The sequence below is a fragment of the Zingiber officinale genome, chromosome 7A, assembly GCF_018446385.1.
Source record: "Zingiber officinale cultivar Zhangliang chromosome 7A, Zo_v1.1, whole genome shotgun sequence".
Classification (NCBI taxonomy): Eukaryota; Viridiplantae; Streptophyta; class Magnoliopsida; order Zingiberales; family Zingiberaceae; genus Zingiber; species Zingiber officinale.
Genome location: NC_055998.1, coordinates 55,336,466 through 55,357,470, shown reverse-complemented (window position 1 = coordinate 55,357,470; position 21,005 = coordinate 55,336,466). Strand labels below are relative to the sequence as shown.

The 21,005-nt window shown below is 38.0% G+C and overlaps 1 protein-coding gene across 1 annotated transcript; it reads right to left on the bottom strand.

Annotated features, from left to right (window-relative positions):
• Positions 1 to 1,141: 1,141 nt before the first annotated feature.
• Positions 1,142 to 10,501, bottom strand: LOC122001411 (MLO-like protein 1). Its single transcript, XM_042556130.1, has 14 exons — positions 10,204 to 10,501; positions 10,073 to 10,130; positions 9,745 to 9,977; positions 8,523 to 8,639; positions 8,360 to 8,414; positions 8,153 to 8,250; positions 5,940 to 6,014; positions 5,691 to 5,779; positions 5,498 to 5,547; positions 2,980 to 3,020; positions 1,976 to 2,185; positions 1,837 to 1,904; positions 1,688 to 1,748; positions 1,142 to 1,609 (listed from the first exon to the last, which is right to left on the bottom strand). The coding sequence occupies exons 1-14, from the start codon at positions 10,345 to 10,347 to the stop codon at positions 1,388 to 1,390; spliced, it is 1,521 nt and encodes a 506-aa protein (XP_042412064.1). The 5' UTR covers positions 10,348 to 10,501; the 3' UTR covers positions 1,142 to 1,387.
• Between the last annotated feature and the right edge of the window lie 10,504 nt (positions 10,502 to 21,005).

Genomic DNA, 21,005 nt, shown 5'->3' with positions numbered 1-21,005 from the left:
GAGGTTAACTTCTAAAATATTCATCTCTATTGAAATTTAAACTCTTTTATTCCTCGAGACGCTTTACTACTAACACTGCACCCAAGCAATAGACTTAATAATTTAGATGGTACATGTGTTGGTACTTGGTATTCTACCAAAATTTAAGTAGTTATAATTTGTTTTCATAAAAATTTTATATCAAAAAAATATGGAACCGTCACATCAGCGGCCCCTAGAGCCGGTCCCACGGATATGGAGGGAGGTAAATGCAGGTACACAGGTGGAAAGTGCATAACGGAGACGTTAACCCCAGACAGTGACACTCCGGGGATCGACCCCTGGACCTTTTAGCCACAGAACCATGTACTCCCCATCTGTGCTACGGCCTGGGGACTAAAAAAAAAAATTAATATCAAGCTTTAATAATATATTGCTTATAGTTATTTATATTTCAATTTAATTATATAAAAAACCATTATAAATATATTTTCGTCTTTTTAAAGCTATTCCTTAAATATTCTTGCGAATCAAACATAGCAATAGTTATTCTTTATGAATTCGATTCTTGTGAATCAAACAAAAGAATGTAAAAAAATATATATATTTATATCAAGCTTTAATAATATATTGCTTATAGTTATTTATATTTCAATTTAATTATATAAAAAACCATTATAAATATATTTTCGTCTTTTTAAAGCTATTCCTTAAATATTCTTGCGAATCAAACATAGCAATAGTTATTCTTTATGAATTCGATTCTTGTGAATCAAACAAAAGAATGTATATTCCTTAGCTATTTTAGTATATTTATTTTCCTTTTTCCATTATATTTTATAGTATAAATATAGGTTGTTATAGTAGCTAACTCGAAGCGGATGCCTACCCTCAACATGAATCATGTTCGAACTTTCGGTTGAAGCTTTTAGTTGCGTAAAGGACACATGGGGAGGGGGATGACTTCCCAATTAACCAGCAGTCCTCGCGACCAATGAGGTTTGAATCCTGACTTAGTAATGTCTAGGGTCAAGGGAGTTCTCACATCCTACAAGAGGAGGGAGACCACCCTTCTCTGACCTTGTTAGTATCAATTCTTTAATTTTCAGGGGAAAATTATAACAAAAAAATACAGTAAACTGGTGCTTATAAACAATGGTGCTTGTGAACTGGCCCTCATAGAAACAAAACAAATCCAACATTAACATATGTCCATACAACTCTCATATCTCAAAAGGATACCTCTAACTAGAAAACTCCACTGGAGCAGTCGAGCTTTCGTTTGATTTCTACCGATACAACAAGGAATAACATACAAAAGAGATAATATGATTCGCATTGATGACAGTATAGGAGAATATGCGTGTGTATATATATGCTAGGCTATTTGATCATAGATATACTTGATCTAGTTAACTCCAGCTCTTCCTTCTTCCAGGTTGTAAACTGCCCTCTGTCCGTCCAGCCTTTCCATCTCAACCTGCCTCAAAGATTCATTCTCATTTTTGTTTGTTTTGGCGAGCCCATTGCCCGCCTTTCCACCCTTGCGCCTCTTTACATTTTGTGCCCAACCTAGAAGCCCCTCTTGCACATGCTCGTCGAATATAGCTCTCTTGAAGTAACTTCCCATCTTTAACCGAAATAGAAGTTTCAGTTATAGCATCAATCTACTGGATCAGAACAAGGGTATCAAGTGTATATTTGTTACCTGGGTGACAATAGCATAGAGGGGTAGTGTGCTGTAGCTGCAGAGGAGTTGAATGATGACCCTGCATAAAAAATATCTGCATTTAGAACCAAAAACGACACTCATGTATTGAGTTTCAAGTGTAAAAAACATTAGACATTTTGACCTACCCAATGACAAGTCTGGGGACTATAAAACTGACCCGATCCATGATGCATGAATTGAAGCCATATGTGGTCTACATGGGAAAATTAATCTGTTACTTTCCCTTCTTTACCATGCATGAAGTGGATTGTAAAGGCTACTTACAAAAATCCAGAAGAAAAATGCAATCTCAAAGGCATTTTGAAACAGGATAAAGTGTATCAAGTACAGGACAATGCGTGGTTGGTGGAACCAGAAGTGATCATCGGATGGTTTGACGACCAAATCTCCTTCAATCGCAGAATGTTTTTCAGCAACCTCATGAGCCAACTGGGTAATCACATGCTCCAGTTTAGTGCCAATAGCAAGCAGCAGCTGCAGAAGTACAAATAAAGTTAAAATCACTAGATACTAAGAAAAAGTTATGTGTACCAATAGTCAACTACTTGTGGCTCTCACCAAAGATCCGTTTGTTTCATGTAAAATATTGTATCTATGTAAAATATTTTCTGGGAATTTTTACAAGGAAAACTTTTACACAAGAAAAAGTTAGTGTACCAATAGTCAACTACTATATGCCGAGGGAAAAAATATTGTTCCTTCTCTGGCACAAGCTTCTTCCCCACAAAGAAGCTTACAGATGATAGATGATGGATGATGGAGGGAACTTGCAGTTGAAATGGAGAGGAAAGGGGGGCTTACAGTCTCAGTTGAGGGCAAAGGGTGGTACATAGATAATGGCAGAGATGGAGAGGGCTCGCAATTGTTGTTGACTCATGGTCAAGGGTGAAGGAGAGCTAGTGATCAATGATGAAGGGGGAGAGGCCTCACAGACTACAGGGTAAGCCTCATAAGATAAGGGTGGGGGTGGACAGTAGAGACTTCACATACCGCTGGAGGAAAACATTTTCCACTCATTTTGCACACGTCATTTTCTCTTACCATACTCATATTTTCAAGTTGACACGTCATTTTCTCTTACCATACTCATATTTTCAAGTTGGCAAGGAAAAAAATTTCCATCGATTCTCTTCTGTCATGCCAAACACTGAAAATGAGGAAAGCATTGTCCAAAAAAATATGTTCGGTGAAACAAAGGGACCTAAAGATGCCAGAAGTAGGCTATGGCAAATCTACATAAATTACAAGTTCTGTGGAAGAAGACTTACAATCAGAGGGATGAATGATATCCAAAAGTATGTGTGCCAACCTGCACAAGAAAAAACAGGTTTCTCAAGTCCTCTCAATGAGCATAAACACAGTCCAGCGGAACCCTGAATAAAGGATGGCTAACTATTTATTGGACGGATAATGTTGTTGCACAGAATATCCTAGGAGCAATGCTAAACCAGTAGTTTCATATCTTCTCACAATAATCACGAGTTGAATGTAACAGCATAAGCATAATATATGTAGAGAGTAAAAAATAAATAAAACTTTGATTCCATTGAAGTAGGATTGACTATATATTTCAAAATTGAATATGGAGTTAAGTGAGAACAAATTTTCTTACTCTGATATCAATGTTGTGATAATCTGAAATTGCATAACAGTAGAAAAGTTTATTTGAAGGCTATAATATAATGGTACAAGGACAAAAGATAACCATGATAATAACATAAATTGGAACGCAGTAGCAATCTGATGATCCACTAATATGAATGAATTTTTGTCGAGATCTATCCAAGGCAATGCTTGTATCCTCTTGTTTTTTTTACTTCTCAGCAAATCTTCCATACATTTTTTTTCTCTTCTTTTATTTTTCAATTAAATTTCCCTCTTTTTGTCTTCCTATGTAGAGATAGCAAATGGTCCCCACGGGCTGCCCAGTTAACTAGAGGGAGGCAGATTTGCTACAATAGGACAGGGATCAATTTCTTGCGGCACATGCCCTCGGGGAAAAACTCCTCCCACCCCTTAGCCACTTAGCGATCATCGGCCCGTGATTTACCTTCCTTCACATAACCTAAGGACACACTATGAGGAGCGTCTAAGATGAGCGTAATCATCTTTTGCTACAATGCTACAATGTTACAATGTAGAGATAGTAAATGAGACCCTGATGTTAGCTTCTGCATGAGCTCACTTCTGTCTAGCTAGATGAAGCAACCTAGTGGAGGGGAGAGCATGGGTGGAAATGTCATTCCTTTTCCTTTGGCACGGATGAAACATATTGTTCTACTTGTCGAAATAGGGTCATTGGATCAACATGGACAAAGCATGATCCACATGAAATAGTTCTCTTGGAACCTGTCTCCTAATTGGTGTTAGCACCACGTGCCAGGACACCTGCATGGTTCTAACACAATTGTTCTGGTCAGGTACCAATTTCCCACAACAGATAGACATTGCTAAATCTTGGGTGAGAGGACATACAGATATCATCTTGTTTGTTATTTTGTGTCAACTTTAATAGTCAGAGGTCATACAAATACTAACTCACCTTCAAACCTAAATCTTATTTAACACTCTTTGGACTTGATTAACCATTATAATCTCCATCAGTTCCTCAGATCATATTATTAAGTGGATGGTCTTGAGGGTAGTTTTGAAGTCACGCTCATAGAAGGTGATGTGCAATAGTAGATCAATGGGGTCCAGAAACTGATGTATTAATGTAGGGGGAAAAAAGGCAACAGCTACCCTAAATCAATCATCACTAACTGAGCCTGCCAGATATTGAGCATTTTCTCCTTCACAATGAATGACTTTATCAGAGATTGGTGAGTTATCTTGTTTTCAGCCTACAACCTAAAGCCCCAAAGGGTCATTTGGAAACCATAAGATAAACTTAAAAACATCATTAGGAAATAATATCCAAAAATAAATTAGTTGTGACAGAAATATCATTACTGATCATCATATGACGAGTTCAATTTCAAGTTTACATCACAGTGTCCTGCTACAGATTGATCATCCCTCCAAAGTAATTGTTCTTCCATACACGACTACCATTCACTTGCTGGAGACAGTCTTTTTTCTTCTCCTACAAGATAAGGATGAAGTTTGTCTTGGCTTGGAGACCGTTTTTATTGTCTCCAAGAAGCTATTCATCTCAGAGGATGTAGTTTGTTTTGGCTTGGATGATGAAACCATCTCACAATTTGGCAAAAATTACTTTACAAGAAATGGTCCTAACAAAGCATGTTTACATCAAAATCAGCGAATAAATTTCACTAGCTTGGTCTCACATATCGATTCCAAGCCAAGAGAAGTTAAAGTTTGAGCTCCAAACAAGGTCTCATGTGCCTATATATAGGCACGACCATTATCGCAATGAAGAAAACAAGAATAGATAGTAAAAAATATCGGAAAGTGAGATAATAATAATAGAAAAGAGAAGGAACAGCTTCAAAAAAAAAATCACAAGAAAGTACAAGAGATTCCTCTTCCCTTCACAGAGACAAATACAAGACTAGGACCTCAAACAGATCCATAGAGATTCATGTTACTGAATAAAAAAATAGACGCAGATGAGACTGTCCACTTTGTAAAAATTTAGGCCAATTTTTATTCCACCTTATGTGTACCTCTGGATATTTGCAGCACAAAAGTTTTGGTATTTTAAAAAGAACCTAAACAAAATTCCTACATAAATCTGCACAATCTTGAAATTTGTGTGTAAACATAAAAAAAATACAAAAGAAAATTTCCCTTAAAAAATGAAAACTCTGGATGGTATCTTACCATTAACATTCAGCAACAAGAAAATGAAGACAAACACCCAGAGATACCAACTGAAAAGAAAGAGAAATATAAGGGCCATATAATAAAAGCATTTTAACACGTTATTGTTTAAGATGATAAGTTTCATGAATTAGAAAAATCTTATCATTATAACAGGGTTAAGTGTCAAAAATTGCTTTATGATTTAAATTACCTTATACCAACAACTTTCTTGAAATCAGCTTCAAGTGCCCGAATCATATACTTGTGGAAGTCAAACTTTGGATTGGCTTTGCAATGAGTCTAGAAATGGAAGAGGATTCAAATATTAATAGAAAACATGTGTAGTTCCAAAATCAGCTAGGCACAACCATACAGATTTAGATTAGTGATTGACACTTTTAAAGTGAACACTATGCAACAAAAATGAACTATTAACTTTGGGTCTCAGAATATTGTTTACCATGATGAAACCCAGCCTCATGGTGGTGTAATCAGATTTTGTGACTGACCCGTAGAATTGTTTGACAAATGAATGCTGCAAAATCCAAAAGGAGTATTATTTCACATATCTTCTAATCCGCTGATTAATGAATGCTTGAGCTTCAAGACACAAGATATCATCATATTCATAGTTAAACGAGAAGCAAGAGAAAGAAGATTGTGACTGCAATAACATCCCAGATAAATGGAGTCATACTGCCATTCTCAAAGGTGTGTTAGGAGTATCTTCCAAAGAAACTGATAGTAACTTAAAGTGACAAATCCTCATATATATAATATACAAAGAAAATTATAATAAGTTTAGATCTTATTATAATTCATAGAAAAATTGGGTGGCACAGTTAAAAGTTAATGCTAATTTCTTAGATGAATCATAGAATTATGGTTTAAAATCTCGTATCATGCCAGGTGGCACAGTTACAACATCTCATTCTACCCGTTGACTGACTGGCACAACGGCAACACCGGCATGCCCCATACAAGGCCACCCGGCCGCACAGAGGCCACCCGGCCGCACAAAGGCCACCGGATCGTACAAAGGCCACCCCGGCTGCAAGGGGCCACCCGGTCGCACAAAGGCCACCCGACCGCACAGAGGCCACTCGGTCGCACAGAGGCCACGCGACCTCTCTAGGCCTCATGCAAAACCTTGTGGCCTTGCTAATGCCTCGCGCAAGACCCCATAGCCTCACAGATGCCTCGCTCAAGGCCCTGCAGCCACACAAATGACTTACGATGCTCGAACAAGGCCCCGCGACTGCGCAAGGATGAATTTTATTTTCAATTTAATTTTTTTATTTTTATGCAATTTTTTTCAATTTTAATTTTTTAACTATTAATTTTTTTTAATAGTTAATTCTTTCTATTAAAATATATATAGTTAATTCTTAATAATATAAAATTTATTTAAATATAAATGATGATATAGTAGGGGAAAAGTTCAATGGCGTAGAAGGATTTATATAGCCGACCTCACCTAGTGCGATAAAGCTTGGTTATTATTGTAGTAGTTGTAATAGTTAATTCTTTCCCCCCTTAATTCTTTCTTTTTCTTCCCCATATTTTTTCATCCTTAAACTCACGAAAAAAATTATTTTTTATTTTGTTTTATTCCTTTTCTCCTTAAATATACAACAACAACAAAAACCAAGTCTTTTCCACTAGGTGAGGTTTATGAATCCTTTTACGCCATCAAACTCTATCTCTACTATATCATCATCTATATTTAAATAAATTTTATCTTCTTAATCTAATTAAAATAAATTAAATACAATTTAATTTAAACCTTTTGATCCTAATCATCATGTCTAGATTTTAGTTAATCCTAAATTAATTTTTACTTAATACTATTTTTTAAATTATTAGTTTAACATAATAGTAAATATTTATAGTAATCAAATATTATAATAATATTTTTTTAATTAACATATTTTACATTTAAAAAAGTACACTGTATCGACGCAGCACAATATGATACTGAAACCATATCTTCTGGTCATAAACCAAAACTCGGATATGGCTCAAAATTTTAAACCATGCATAGAATCACCATCAAGTTTATTACAAGATTGATGCTAGTTTCTTGATGAATCATAAGATCACCTTCAAGTTTGTTCGGATAGTCTGACTTCCAATTGTAGGTAGAAGATATTAAAATTCCAAGCACTTAAAAGAGAGTAAATTTTAATTTAAAGAAAAAGTGAACTTCAACGCTTGAAGAAATTTAAAGGATTGGCATATTTGAAGAAGGTTTTACACCTCCGTGACAGTGCTCTGGAAGAATCTTACATATGATACCATGTAACGCAACTACAGAAGAGTGGTTGAGAACATTGAATCAAATGGAGCAAATCCAAGTCCAAGAATGTGTACTTAACATGAGTAGATTTTTGTGCTCAAAGAAGACAAAAAAAAGATTGATACCAGTCACAGTAGAGAGTCCAGAGTTGCAGCTTAAAGAAATATAGATGGCTGTGTTTACATTTTAGTTACTGAATGCATTGTTGGAGACCTAAGATAAAACCCACACTGAGTTTTCAGAAGAAAAGAAAGTGTCATTTCAGATTTGCAGCTTCAATGTCCCAAGTTCAACAAAATACAGCTAAAGTAAGGAATACATGACAAATACACAATTTAATGTCAAGTATATTCCAAGGTATGATCAAAACTTACCAACCAACTCATGATCACTGAGTTTGCACCAATACCCTTGAAGCGGTCTCTGATAAATTGAATTTGATTCACATGCCTTACCCTTTTTGGAGCTACACCTAAAGATGAGAGGATCAGTAACTAGTATGCTTTGACAAACAGACAAAGTGAAGTCTTGCATCTGACTACCACATTAAGCCAATATCAAGCTGAAGGCCCAAAGCATACCATTTTCTTTGGTTTCTTGCTGGATAGATTCCTCCCATTGCTTCCATTGACGAATCTGATTCAAAAAAACAAAATGGGTGGTTACAGCTAAAGATTCTTAAAAATAAGTTCTTTTGTGAATATCTATTAAACAGCCAACAAGCAAATTAATGAAAGTTTATACCTTTGCTCCTCCTAAAAGCATAGTTAGGGCACTAAAAGCAACATGAGTGACTGCCAGTACAAAGATAAAGATATGAAGTTGATGTATTGCCTCAAGCGACAACAATGGAACTTTTCCCTGCATAGAAAGAACCAGTAAAATCATAAATATATTATTAGTGCATAAACAGACAAGGATAAGAAATAAGGATATACATAGAAAATGTGCTATATATAATTTGCTATTACACAATAACATTGAAGGTAGGAATTATCATCTTCAAATATCATTTGTCCCAACAATTTGGGGGTTAGCTAAGGGGATGTCAACTATTAACTGTCATTAGCATATTTCACTAGAAAGAATTAATTGAAAAAAATGATATGAAAAGTTTTCCTTTTTTCTGAGAAGAAAGACTGCTAATAACATCATTCCAAAAGGATATATAATACTAGAGAAGTTCACTGGAAGGAAAAAAAAATTAATAAGATGATAAAACAGGAAAAGAGTGAAACAGTGCATAAATATGATGTGGCCCAATGTGCTATAGTAAACAAGAAATGAATGATGCAAGACTGACAGGAGAGAAATGGTTTCCCTTTTACTCTATTATTACCAAAGAAGTGACTCATTCTTCTCTTTTAGCTTATGAATTGAAAAAATAAAAACTTTTGAAAATCACTGACTCAAATGGACTTATGGACCTACTTAAAATGCTTCGCAAAACAATATACAAAACTGTCATAAGTGACTAAACTCGAATTGTGTCTAGCGTTCATTCTTATAAGGAAAACAGTGTAGGATAGGATCATAGCATAAGTCTAAACATCATTATTTACGCCATTCATCTCAAGTATTAGAGGATTATTCGATGAGACAAAGATCAGCAGATAATTAGTTACACATCTTCCCTTATCAACTTTAACCAAGATAACTAAGTTCAACATTATATATAAAAGACATTTCTCGACTCGTTCCAGAAGTATTTTGCATATAATCTAAGTATGACATATTAGGGACCTCTAAATGCTACTATAGCTCACAAAACTCATAAAAAAATATTGATTAATCTTTCATGAAAGGGTAGAACCTGGAATGAGGAGATTTGGTGGCATGCCACAGAAACTATAGTACATCTGGAAGACCATACTCAAAATTTACTTGTTAACTCGAAGAAAACTAAATAAAAACTCAGATAGAAACATAAGTTACATAAATAAACATGGTGTGGCACCGAACAAACCTTGTTCAAGCAATGAGATGCCTCCGATCCACCCCCTGAGAGCAGCCTTCGATGGCCTCCATAGATGCCAGCAGAAAACACAGACTGGAAGTGGGAAGTACCATGGTTGTCAGTGGAATCCTCCCTCTTGCAGGGAAGCATGTGGTGGGTCCATCCTTGAGGGATGCAGATCTTTTGGATCGCACCCTGGAGCACCGTGAGCAGCAGCGAAATGAACCCCAGGAGCATTAACTCTGCCCCCCAAAACCCCAACTTCCCGTTTTTAGAAAATATGACACACAAACCAACCGATCTAGGGAGAAAAGGAAGAAATGGCAGCGAAAGGTACCTTCTTTCACCTTCTGGAGGGCGTCGAAGAGAGGCTTCTGGTTCTTCCTCTTGAGGACCTGAAAGATTGCCAAATTTCACAATGTAGAGTACGCAAGAAGAAGAAAGGGAGAGAGAGAGAAAAGAAACGACCTTTCCGAGGCGGTGGAGGAGGCGCTCGACGAACAGCGAAACGAAGATGATGATGAAGCAAACAGAGGCGACAATCCACGTGGGAGTGAACTCAAGCTTCATGTCACCGGACGCGGCTTCTCCAGCTCCGCCGCCCTCCGCCATTCCTACTCCGCCAGAATCAGAGGTCTCTCTCACTCAATCGAGGTCCAGAGAGACGGAAGAAAAAATCAAAACTAGTTCTTTGAACTCTTTGATCGGAAAGTCTAGCCAAAATCTCCGCTTTTTTTTCAACCCCTGCGCAACAACCGGAAAAGTGGCGAACGGGTCGGTGGGGGATGCATTTTCTTTTTTAAAATAGGGTGAATTACATTTTACCCCTTGAGATTTGGTTAAAGTACGAAACAACCCTCGTGATTTCAAAAGCAACAAAAAAAGTCCTTGAAGTTTGACTAAATTAAGAAAAAGCCTCTTGACTGGTCGGTGATAGTAGTCAACCGGCAAAGATAAGAAAAAGACATATATACCCTTGCGTTTCAGCGGGGAAAAAAGTAAAAAATTACCTTAAACAGCTGAAAATTAACTAAAGTAAAAAATTATTGCAGCTTGAGAGAGTCATTCCATTGATCTATTGTGTAACCCTAAACCCATAAAGCCAGAATATCTTTGATTACAAATTTCTTACCGAAATGTATCTATTGTAAAAATTTGTTCTCCTCGTCTTATGCTCCAAACCATAACCAGTCATTCTCCTCGTCTTATGCTCCCAACCAGACTCCTCTTTCTCACGTTTTGTTTCTTTCACGGTAAAGAGTAATCAATTATATTTCGGTAAGGAATTTGTAATCAAAGATATTCTGGCTTTGTGGGTTTAGGGTTTATACAATCGATTAGTAGAATGACTCTCTTAAGTTGCAGTAATTTTTTACTTTAGTTAATTTTCAGTTACTGCAGGTAATTATTTACTTTTTTCCCCACTGAAACGTAAGAGTATATATGTCTTTTTCTTATCTTTGTCAGTTGACTACTATCGCTGATCAATCAAGGGGCTTTTTTATTACTTTAGTCAAATCTTAGGGGTTTTTTTGTTACTTTTGAAATCACGATGGTCGTTTCATATTTTAAGTAAACTTCGGGGGATAAAATATAATTCGCCCTTTAAAATATGGACAATTGCCTAAACTTATAAAATAATATTATATCTTATTTAATACTTATATAATTTTTTTTTTAGGAAACAATGAAAAAAAACACTTATTATGGCTTATGAAACGATGCTCCTTTTTAAAAAATATTAAAATAGCAACTCAATATATTTTATATTCAAATAGAGTTTAATTCTAATATTATTTGTTTTTATTTTGAAAATAACTACCTATTAAAATAAATTGATTTGCAAAATTAATTAAATAAATATAGTAATGTTATATCAAAAATATATGACTACAGTCGTTATAAGGCTTTAAAGTATTTTGAACCGATTTTGATAATTTTGAGAATTTTAATAAATCAATAAAAAATATTATAATATAATACTATTTCATAGATAATATTATTTATTAATTTTAAACAATTTTGCCTTAGAGTAATTATCTTAACTGTTATAATAATTTTGAAATAAATATATTTTAAAAATAACAAATATATTAATTAAGGTATTATTTTGATAATTTTGAAACAAAAATATTATTATGGTGAAAATGTGCCTTTTTTATTTATTTATTTCTTCCCATTTTTTATATACATTTTACTATATGATCCTGTCCGAAAGTTGAATCAACGGACGCTAGGCACGTGGCGCTCTCCGGGTCGCTGACGTAGATCGTCAACTGATCGTATGCACCTCCGACGAACCTGCACAGAAGTCGGGCCGGGAAGGGGTTCCCGGCGGCGACCATCCGACGCTCAAGTCAGGCAAGCTAACAGTGAAGAAGTGGCTGCAAAAATTGTATCATGCGTACCTCCGGCGAAGGATGAGGGCTTTTATATACGGCAGTGGAGAAGCGAATGCACACATACAGAGGTGTACACGTGTCTTCAGCCCATGCCCCAGTAAGGGCCTGTCAGTGAGCTTATCTGACCCCATACTGCTACAGTCCAAGCATGTCTTCGATGGGACAGCGGAACCCCCTGTCGTAAAATTTGGAGTATGGCCTAAACGTAGAACATGCCCGCTGTCAGAAAAAGATGTCCCTTGTCCTTTTCCCCTTACTTCCGGCCGGGTGTCCTGTAAAATACCGAAAATAGGCGAATATTAATAAGGGAATTTTCCGGAATTTTTAGAAATTTTTCGGGAATTTTTCGGAGCTCGTATGGACGAGTTAACGGGGATGAAAACGGGGTTCGGAAAATCCTGTTTAGGCTACCCTGTTTTAATGAGGAAAAGTTTTAATTTTTCCTTTTCCTTTTCTTTTTTTTTTCTTCTTTTTCTCCGGTTTTCTCCGACGCTGAACCCGCGTGCCGACTTCTTCCTCTTCGCGCGCCCGACGCCTCCGAGCCCTAACCGCTCGAGGCGATTCTTCATCCCCTCTCCTCTCCCGAGCCGATCTTCACTTCTTCCCTCTTCTCATCTTTCTCTCCTTCTCTGCCGAGCCGGTCGAGCCACCACCCGATTCTCCTCCTCTTTCGAGCGCCGGCAGCCGACCTTCCCCACTGCTCTCAGCCGACACCGTCCAGCAACGCCAGTGCTGATTGGGTTGTGCCCTAGCACCGTGGGCGGCTACCCCTCCGACGAGACACCGCCGACCTCCCTCCTGCCCTAGCCTCTGCCCTGATTTCTTTCTTCCCGCACGAAGCAGTCCAGCGACGTCGCCTCTTTGCCCAGCCTCAGCCGCAACACCCATCTCACGGTGCCACCTTTTCTGTGCCCTAGCGACGGTGGCCGGGTTTCATTTGTGCCCTAGTTCCGAGCCTTGGCTTCTCCTCAAAATCTGTGGTGATCGGTTTTCTTTTTCCCTCCCGCGGCTTAGCTTCCACTGTCGATCTGTTGTTCTTCTTTCTCCGCTCACAGATTCAAGCAGTGACACCAGAACCTGATGAGTCTTGGCCGGCAAGTGTTGATTTGGGGCTCAGATTACAGAGGTATGGATGCTGCCCTAATTGGTTGTGTAGGGTATTTAATTGTTGCTGTGGGTTTTTATTGTGATCCTGTCAGTGTAGAGGATTTTCAGCAGCAATTACTTCGTTTGGCAGCACGTTGTCTTACGGTGGAACAACCGCTGAGGTTTCAGATTAAGGTAAGGATTGGGTGATTGAATATATATGTGATGAAGTATGAGTTGACACATAATTTATTTATAATTATTTGATCATTAGGTTTGTGTAGATTTATTTGGTTATCTGGATTTGGATCTTATAATTGTTTATGGATAATGGATCCCTGATGTAGATTGGTTTGGTTTAAAATGGAACGAGGGTTAAGATAATTAACCTTAGACAATTGTTATATTTAATTTAGGTAGGCAGATGGTTATGTGGATTAGGGTTTTCCCTAATTTAGTTTCGTGGATTTTATTTAGCTATTTAAATTCTTATGAATTTAGCTAAATAAAAAAAAATATGTACATTGATTGGTACAGGACTTTGATTCGAGACGGTGACTCGACGAGGGATCTATTTCGGAGTGGACCTTTTCTTATTGGAGGCGGGTACTTTTGACTTATTGTCTTTGATATGCTTAGTAATGAAAATAATATGTTACATTAATTGTGTTTCCTATTTGTTTCGGTTAATCACTGCCCAATACATGTTGCCTGTTTGATTGATTGTTTGTTTGCATCTCGTATTGATCTTGTACCCGATCTATCATGCTCATGGGTAGTGATATAACCATGTTTCACATGTTCAGGACCTAGGTTTGATACCTTTTTGATCAGTATGTCTTGGTGAGATTTATTCGTTAAATCTATAGGCCCAATGAGTTGGGAAATAATACTATTTATATGGTGTGTTGTTGATTATAAAAGGAATTTGTGTCCTCATTATTTATGTTGATGATGTCCCTTTGAGGAGCTCATAAGGATTATCATGTAAACCCTGTAGGTGGACTTAGTCCGGCATGATAATAAAGTTGAGTGGTACTACTCTTGGAATCAGATGTTAATTAATTGAGTTGTCAATAACTCATTTAATTCACAGACATACGATATCTTAAACATAGGGAGATTAACACATTCATGATAAGAAGGAGCCCATAGTGTAATATGGGATTGGTGCGATAGTTCAATAATAACCCTTTAGTGGTATGCGTTATTATTGATGGACTTAGGTTGGGTGTTCGGGCCGAACACAAGAAGCCCAAGCCCATTAGGAAACCTAAACCAATTCCTCCTCTAGGTCTCTGTTGTAGCCTCTATATAAAGCCTCGCATGCACCCATCCATAATTTGGGTTGGTTTAACTTAACTTGGTTTGATTTAACTTAACTTGGTTTGATTTAACTTAACTTGGTTTGGTTTAACTTAACTTGGTTTGGTTTAACTTAACTTGGTTTGGTTTAACTTGGTTTGGTTTAACATAGTTTGGTTTGATTTTTTCTAAACAAAATTCTGTTATTTTTCTTTCTTTGTAACCAACGACAAGCCTATAAAAAGGAGTAGGTGGTGGGCCCTAAAACCTAATTTTCTAATTCCACAATCTTCTCTCCTCCTAGGGCTGACACACACATCCTCCTCCTTGTGGTCGCCGCCCCTCCCCTCCTCCCTCCTTGTGGCCAGCGCCCCTCCCCTTCTCCTTGCTTAGGGTTGGCGCCCCCCTTCCCCTCCTAGCTAGGGCTGGAAACCCTTCCTAGCAATCCATTGGTGATCGACGGAAAGAAGAAGAGGAAGAAGATTAGAAGGTGCCCCATCCTAGAGCCTTCTTTTATAACCGACAGTTTGGAAATCGAGAAGAGAAGGATGGTGTTGTCATCTTGGTAGATCATCACCCACACGATATCCAAGAAGAGGAGAGGAATACGGCAGAAGATCAAAAGGTCTTTAGCTATAAAGAAAAGGTACAACTAGTTCTTTAATTCCGCTGTGTAACTATTTTTGTTTTCTTCGTATCGATTTTGAATATCAACACAAGAGGTCAGCAATCATGCACTTTGATCAAGGTGTGTTTTGATCTGTCAAGAACTTGCTTAATTGATCAAACACATGTCTAATCTGTTGGATCGAAAGCGCTAGAGGGGGGGTGAATAGCACTCGTGGCTATTTCGTTCGTTTCGGAATCGTAAAACAATCGAGTAAATAAATGCAGCGAAAAAATAAAAGAGCACACGCTAACACAAGTTGGTTACTTGGTACGGAGCCTGTAGCGACACCTACTCCAAGGCCTGCGATCGTTGATCACTTCCGGTGGACAACAACTATAAGCTCGAAGGTTGTTATTACAAACTAAGTACAATGTAAAAGCAGTAAACAAACTTTATACCGACAACGAAATACTGAAAGCTGAAGCTCCGGATCATCGGGATCTCGTTGCAGCACTTTGGGATCGTCTCGTAAGCAGCTTGTAGCAGAAAGATTGCTTGGAAGAAGTTGTTCTGAGCTGATGTTCAAAGTCCCCTTATAAATAGTGTTAGAGGCGCCTCCAAGGTTGTCCGAGGCACCTCCAATGAGCCGATTCAGCCGCGTAGATCTGCGCAGACTCCTTCTGCGCTTATCTTCCTCTAGGCGCCTTAAAGGCCAGTCCAAGGCACCTTGAACCCCAGCTCCAAGGCGCCTTCAAGTCCATATAGGGCGCCTCCAACATTTTTGGACAGCTGGCTTCGGCTAGTACCCGAGGCGCCTCCAAGCCCTATGGAGGCGCCTCGGACATTGTTCATCCGAGGTCTGAGTTGCTCCTTTGTTCCTGCAAATTGTGTTAGTCCCAAACACAAACCCTGCAAAACAAAGTTAGCACAGAACTAATATGATAGATAAACTTAACAGTCGTCGAACTGTCCGAGTCTGACTTCAGATTTCCAACCGGAAACTCTAGGTCGACCCAATGCCTACTGTTCCCTCTACGGGGATCACGCCGTCACCTACTCCACTCAGGAGATTTACCTGTTGCCAGTGTGATCCTTCAAATCGACTGGACTTTTGCTCAGCGTTCGAAGCTTCCGGACTTTCTGCTGGACTTCCGCTTCCAGGCTGGTCCAGTCTTTCACCTGGTTCGCGACACTAGGACTTTCCACCTAGGGTTACCCCCTAGGACTTTTTCCTTAAGCTCTCGACCCGCCAAGACTTTCCGCATAGGGTTACCACCCCCTATGTCCTAGGGTTACCACCCCCTAGGATTTTCCACCTGCCTAACCGCAGCTAGGACTTTCCTGAAACACTCAATTAAGTACGTTAGATCACAAGACAACTTAACTTTGAATTCCTTTACCATTATCAAAACAACGGTCGATCGTTGGATGCTTCCTGCACCAACAATCTCCCCCTTTTTGATATGGCAACTGAAATTCAAAGCTATGTAAAATAGATACATTAAGTTTAAGTAAGCAAGCTTAATAGATTTTAAATGCATTCATGTTTAAGCTAAAACTTAAACTTTGTTAGGCTCCCCCTTAATAAAGGCATTCTTTAAACTTTCTCTTTATAATAAATTTTTGCTTTTGAATTCTAAATTTCTCTACTCTCCCCCTTTGCCATTTATCAAAAAGAATGAACATGTTTGAAAAAAATCTTTAAAAAAATTTTAGACCAAAGGTAAGAGGAAAATGACTAAGTAAAGAAGCTTTGAGACACTTTGCTAGAGAAAGATATTTCTTTTGTAGCATAGCAACTTAGTCAAAATTTTGAAACCTTAGGGTTTTAAAGGGAAAGAATATTTTGGTAACATTTAGCTTTTTATAAATAATATTCTTAGCTAATTTAAACCAAGGTCTAAAGAGCAATTTTTCTTTAAAAAAAGTAAAACGTTGACTTTGAAAAGTACTTAGTTAAATTTTCAAAATACTTTAGCTTTTTTTAAAATGGCCAGAATTTTGAAAGCTTAGTCTAAAAACACTTAGCCAGAATTTTCAAAAAGTACACAAAAAGCTTTTGAGGGCAAGGGAGTAGCTTTAATCCTAAATATTCAAGCATGAGTTGAGTTAGATTGATTGTAAATTAGTTAATTTCGCTTTAAGTAAGGTATCAGAGCCCTAATGTTCATGCCTAAAAAAAGTTTTAAAAATCAAGCACTTATTTTGCGGCCATATGTCTAACCAGTTAGCTACTAGCTGATTACCTAGAGGGCAATAGCTTTCACTTAGTTAGTCAAGTTAAGTCAATAGATCCAGTTAGATTTGACTAGTGCTGGAAGACTTGACTTGATTACTGTTGACTAGGTGTTTAACGCCCAGACTCATATTGATGCACAGATATAAGCATTCTTGAGTCCAGGCTGTACCCTATGCATCTCACATCGTTATTGATGGATCGAAAGCGCTAGAGGGGGGTGAATAGCGCTCGTGGCTATTTCGTTTTTCGAAATATCGGAATCTTAAAATTAAGTAACGCAGCGGAAAAAGTAATGCAAGCACAGAACGACACAGGGAGTTTACTTCGTTCGGAGCATGGGACGACTCCTACTCGAAGGCTCGTGATCCTTGATCACTTTCCGTGGGCAACAACTATAAGCTTGTAAAATATTACAACTGGAATACAGTAGAGATTGCAATTATGTAAAGCAAAAACTAATACTGACAACGAAAGATCGAAGAGTCTGAGCTTCGGGTCGTCGGCGTCGAGTCGTAGCACTTCAAGGTCGTCTCGATGGCTGCACTTCACAGAAGAAAGCTTAGAAATATCTTGTCTTTTAGCTGCTCCCTCGACCCTCTTTTTATATGACATTCCGGGCGCCTGGATCCCTTCCGGGCGCCTGGAATGTGACGTGGCCAACCAACCAGGATGCTCCACATTGCGAAGTCACGGCAGGGATAAAACTTGGTCCCGGGCGCCCGGACCTGTTCCGGGCGCCTGGACCTCCGGGCGCCCGGATCCATCCCGGGCGCCCGGACCACCTTTTTCCAGCAGGTTCCTCTCTTGCAAAACAAGGTTAGTCCGAGCAAATACCCTGCAAGACAGTGTTAGAATCTAATAAATCATAGTAAAGAAGAACTGACAGTCTTCGGACTGTCCGAGTCTGACTTCGGATTTCCAACCGGAAACCCTAGGTCGACCCGACGCCTACTGTTCCCTCTGCGGGGAATGCGTCCTCACCTACTCCCCTCAGGAGAGATTACCTGATGCCAGTCCGGTCCTCCAAACCGACTGGACTTTCTGCCTAGGGTTACCACCCCCTAGGGTTTTTCTCCACCTAGGGTTGCCACCCCCTAGGACGTAAGGTTGCCGCCCCTTAGGGTTTTCCTTCACCTAGGGTTACCGCCCCCTAGGACCTAAGGTTGCCGCCCCTTAGGGTTTTCCCTCACCTAGGGTTACCGTCCCCTAGGACCTAAGGTTACCACCCCTTAGGATTTTCCCTCACCTAGGGTTACCGCCCCCTAGGACCTAAGGTTACCACCCCTTAGGATTTTCCCTTTGCCTAACCGCAGCTAGGACTTTCCTGAAACATTTATTCAACATGTTAGATCACCACAAACCTTAACTTTGAATCCTTTGCCATTATCAAAACTCAGGTTCGATCGTCGGATGCTTCCCGCACCAACAATCTCCCCCTTTTTGATTATGGCAACCGAAATTCAAAGTTAAGTAATAATATGCAGTAAGGTTTAAGTACAAGGAATAAAGAAAAAAATGGCATTACAAACTCCCCCTTAATATAACCTCCCCTTTGGATTTTTGTTCTCTTTGAATTTCTCTACTTGGATTTTTGTTCTCTTTGAATTTCTCTACTCTCCCCCTTTGCCATATATCAAAAATAAGCTAGTTTTGAAAAAACTTAACTTTTCAAGACAAAACTTAGCAGAATTTGTTTTAAAATCTTAACTTAGGCAAGAGGGAAAAAAAAAAGTAAGTGAAAAGCAACATCCTAGAATTGGTTTTAATAGCAACATTTTTGAAAGAAAATTTGGCTAAGGAAAATAGTTTAAGTGCAAAAAGAACTTTAAACCATTGATTTTGCTAGAGGATATTTTTCTTTGTGATATATTCAGCTCTTTTTAACTTAGTGAATTTTCTAACAAAATTAAAAAAAAAAATTAAATAGAAGAGACTTGAAAGTCGTAAATTTGAAAAAGTTTTTGAAAAGCTATTTAAGATAAATGAATTTCAAAGATACTTAAGGTAAAGGAGAAGCGTTAACCTTAGTGTTTAATAGTTTACAAATTTTGTTTTAGTAAGGTATCAGAGCCCTAAGGTCCAAGCATGAGTTAAGATTTGTTTTGATCAAGTATCAGATCCCTTAGGTACAAGCATGCTTGAACTTATTATTTCCTTCACCAACTGTCTAACCTTTAACTACTTGCTGATTGCCTAGACAACAACAGTATTCACTTGGTTAGTCAAGTCAAGTCAATTGATCCAGTTAGATTTGACTAGGGCTGGAAGACTTGATTTGATTATTGTTAATAAAGTCTTTAACGCCCAGACTCATATTGATGCACAGAAATAAGCATTTTTGAGTCCAGGCTGTACCCTATGCATCTCACACCGTTCTATGTTTTACAGACACAATCAAGGTAAACCTAGGTGTTTGTGAGATGCTCTGGCTGAGTCCTGGGGGAACATGATTTCTAGGGAAAAAAGCCTAGACTAAATCCAAATTTAGAAAGTCTAGTAAAGTAGAGATTTTGAAAAATCAAAATTTTTCCTAGAATTTTAGAAATGTAATTTTAAACCAAAAAGCATTAAGAGGACTGATTTGAAGATACCTATTCTAGCCAACACATTCCTATTTGTCTTTTGAGTGTACTGAACTCAAGTTCAGGTAAAGGTTTTGTAAAGATGTCAGCTAGGTTTGATTTGGACTCAACGTAGTTGAGTACAATATCACCCTTAGCTACATGATCCCTTACAAAGTGGTGCTTCACTTCTATATGTTTAGTCCTTGAGTGATGAATCGGGTTTTTTGTTAGATTTATTGAACTGATGTTATCAATTGAGATTTTTGTTTTTTGATATTCAAGTTGATAGTCTTTAAGGGTATGTATCATCCATAATAATTGAGATGTGCATTCACCTAGTGCTATATATTCAGCTTCAGTGGTAGATAAGGCAACACAGTGTTGCTTTCTACTTGACCAACTTACTAGGCAGTGCCCTAAAAATTGACAACTGCCACTTGTGCTTTTTCTATCTAGCTTGCATCCGACATAGTCAGAGTCAGAGTAGCCAGTTAGATCAAGGGTGCAAGATCTAGGGTACCAAAGTCCTACGTTTAGGGTTTCCTTAACATACCTAAGGATTCTTTTTACTAGGGTTAAGTGAGACTCTTTTGCACAAGATTGGTATCTTGCACACATACCTATTGCAAAGATGAAGTCTGGTCGACTTGCAGTTAGGTACAGTAGACTTCCTATCGCACTTCGATAGTATTTCAAGTCTACTGGTTTACCTTCTAAGTCTGAGTCAATTTTAACATTAGTAGCCATTGGTGTATTAATGATTTTTGAGTTTTCCATTCCAAATTTACTAATTACTTCCTTAGCATATTTGGTTTGATAAATATAAATTCCATCTTTGGTTTGCTTAATTTGTAACCCTAAAAAGAAGTTAAGTTCACCTACTAGACTCATTTCAAATTCATTTTCCATTAGTTTGGTAAATTCTTTTAGAAATTTTGAGTTGGTTGATCCAAAAATAATATCATCGACGTAAATTTGGGCGATAAAGATGTCGTTTTCAAAGGTTTTTACTAAAAGTGTTGGGTCTATTTGACCTTGGTTGAACCCTTTTGATATTAGATAGT

Coding starts and splice junctions, on each gene's coding strand:
- LOC122001411 (XM_042556130.1), bottom strand. CDS start 10,347: ATGGCGGAGGGCGGCGGAGCTGGAGAAGCCGCGTCCGGTGACATGAAG. Junction 10,131..10,203: donor TCCTCCACCGCCTCGGAAAG/GTCGTTTCTTTT, acceptor GCAATCTTTCAG/GTCCTCAAGAGGAAGAACCA. Junction 8,415..8,522: donor TGCTTTTAGGAGGAGCAAAG/GTATAAACTTTC, acceptor TTTTTGAATCAG/ATTCGTCAATGGAAGCAATG.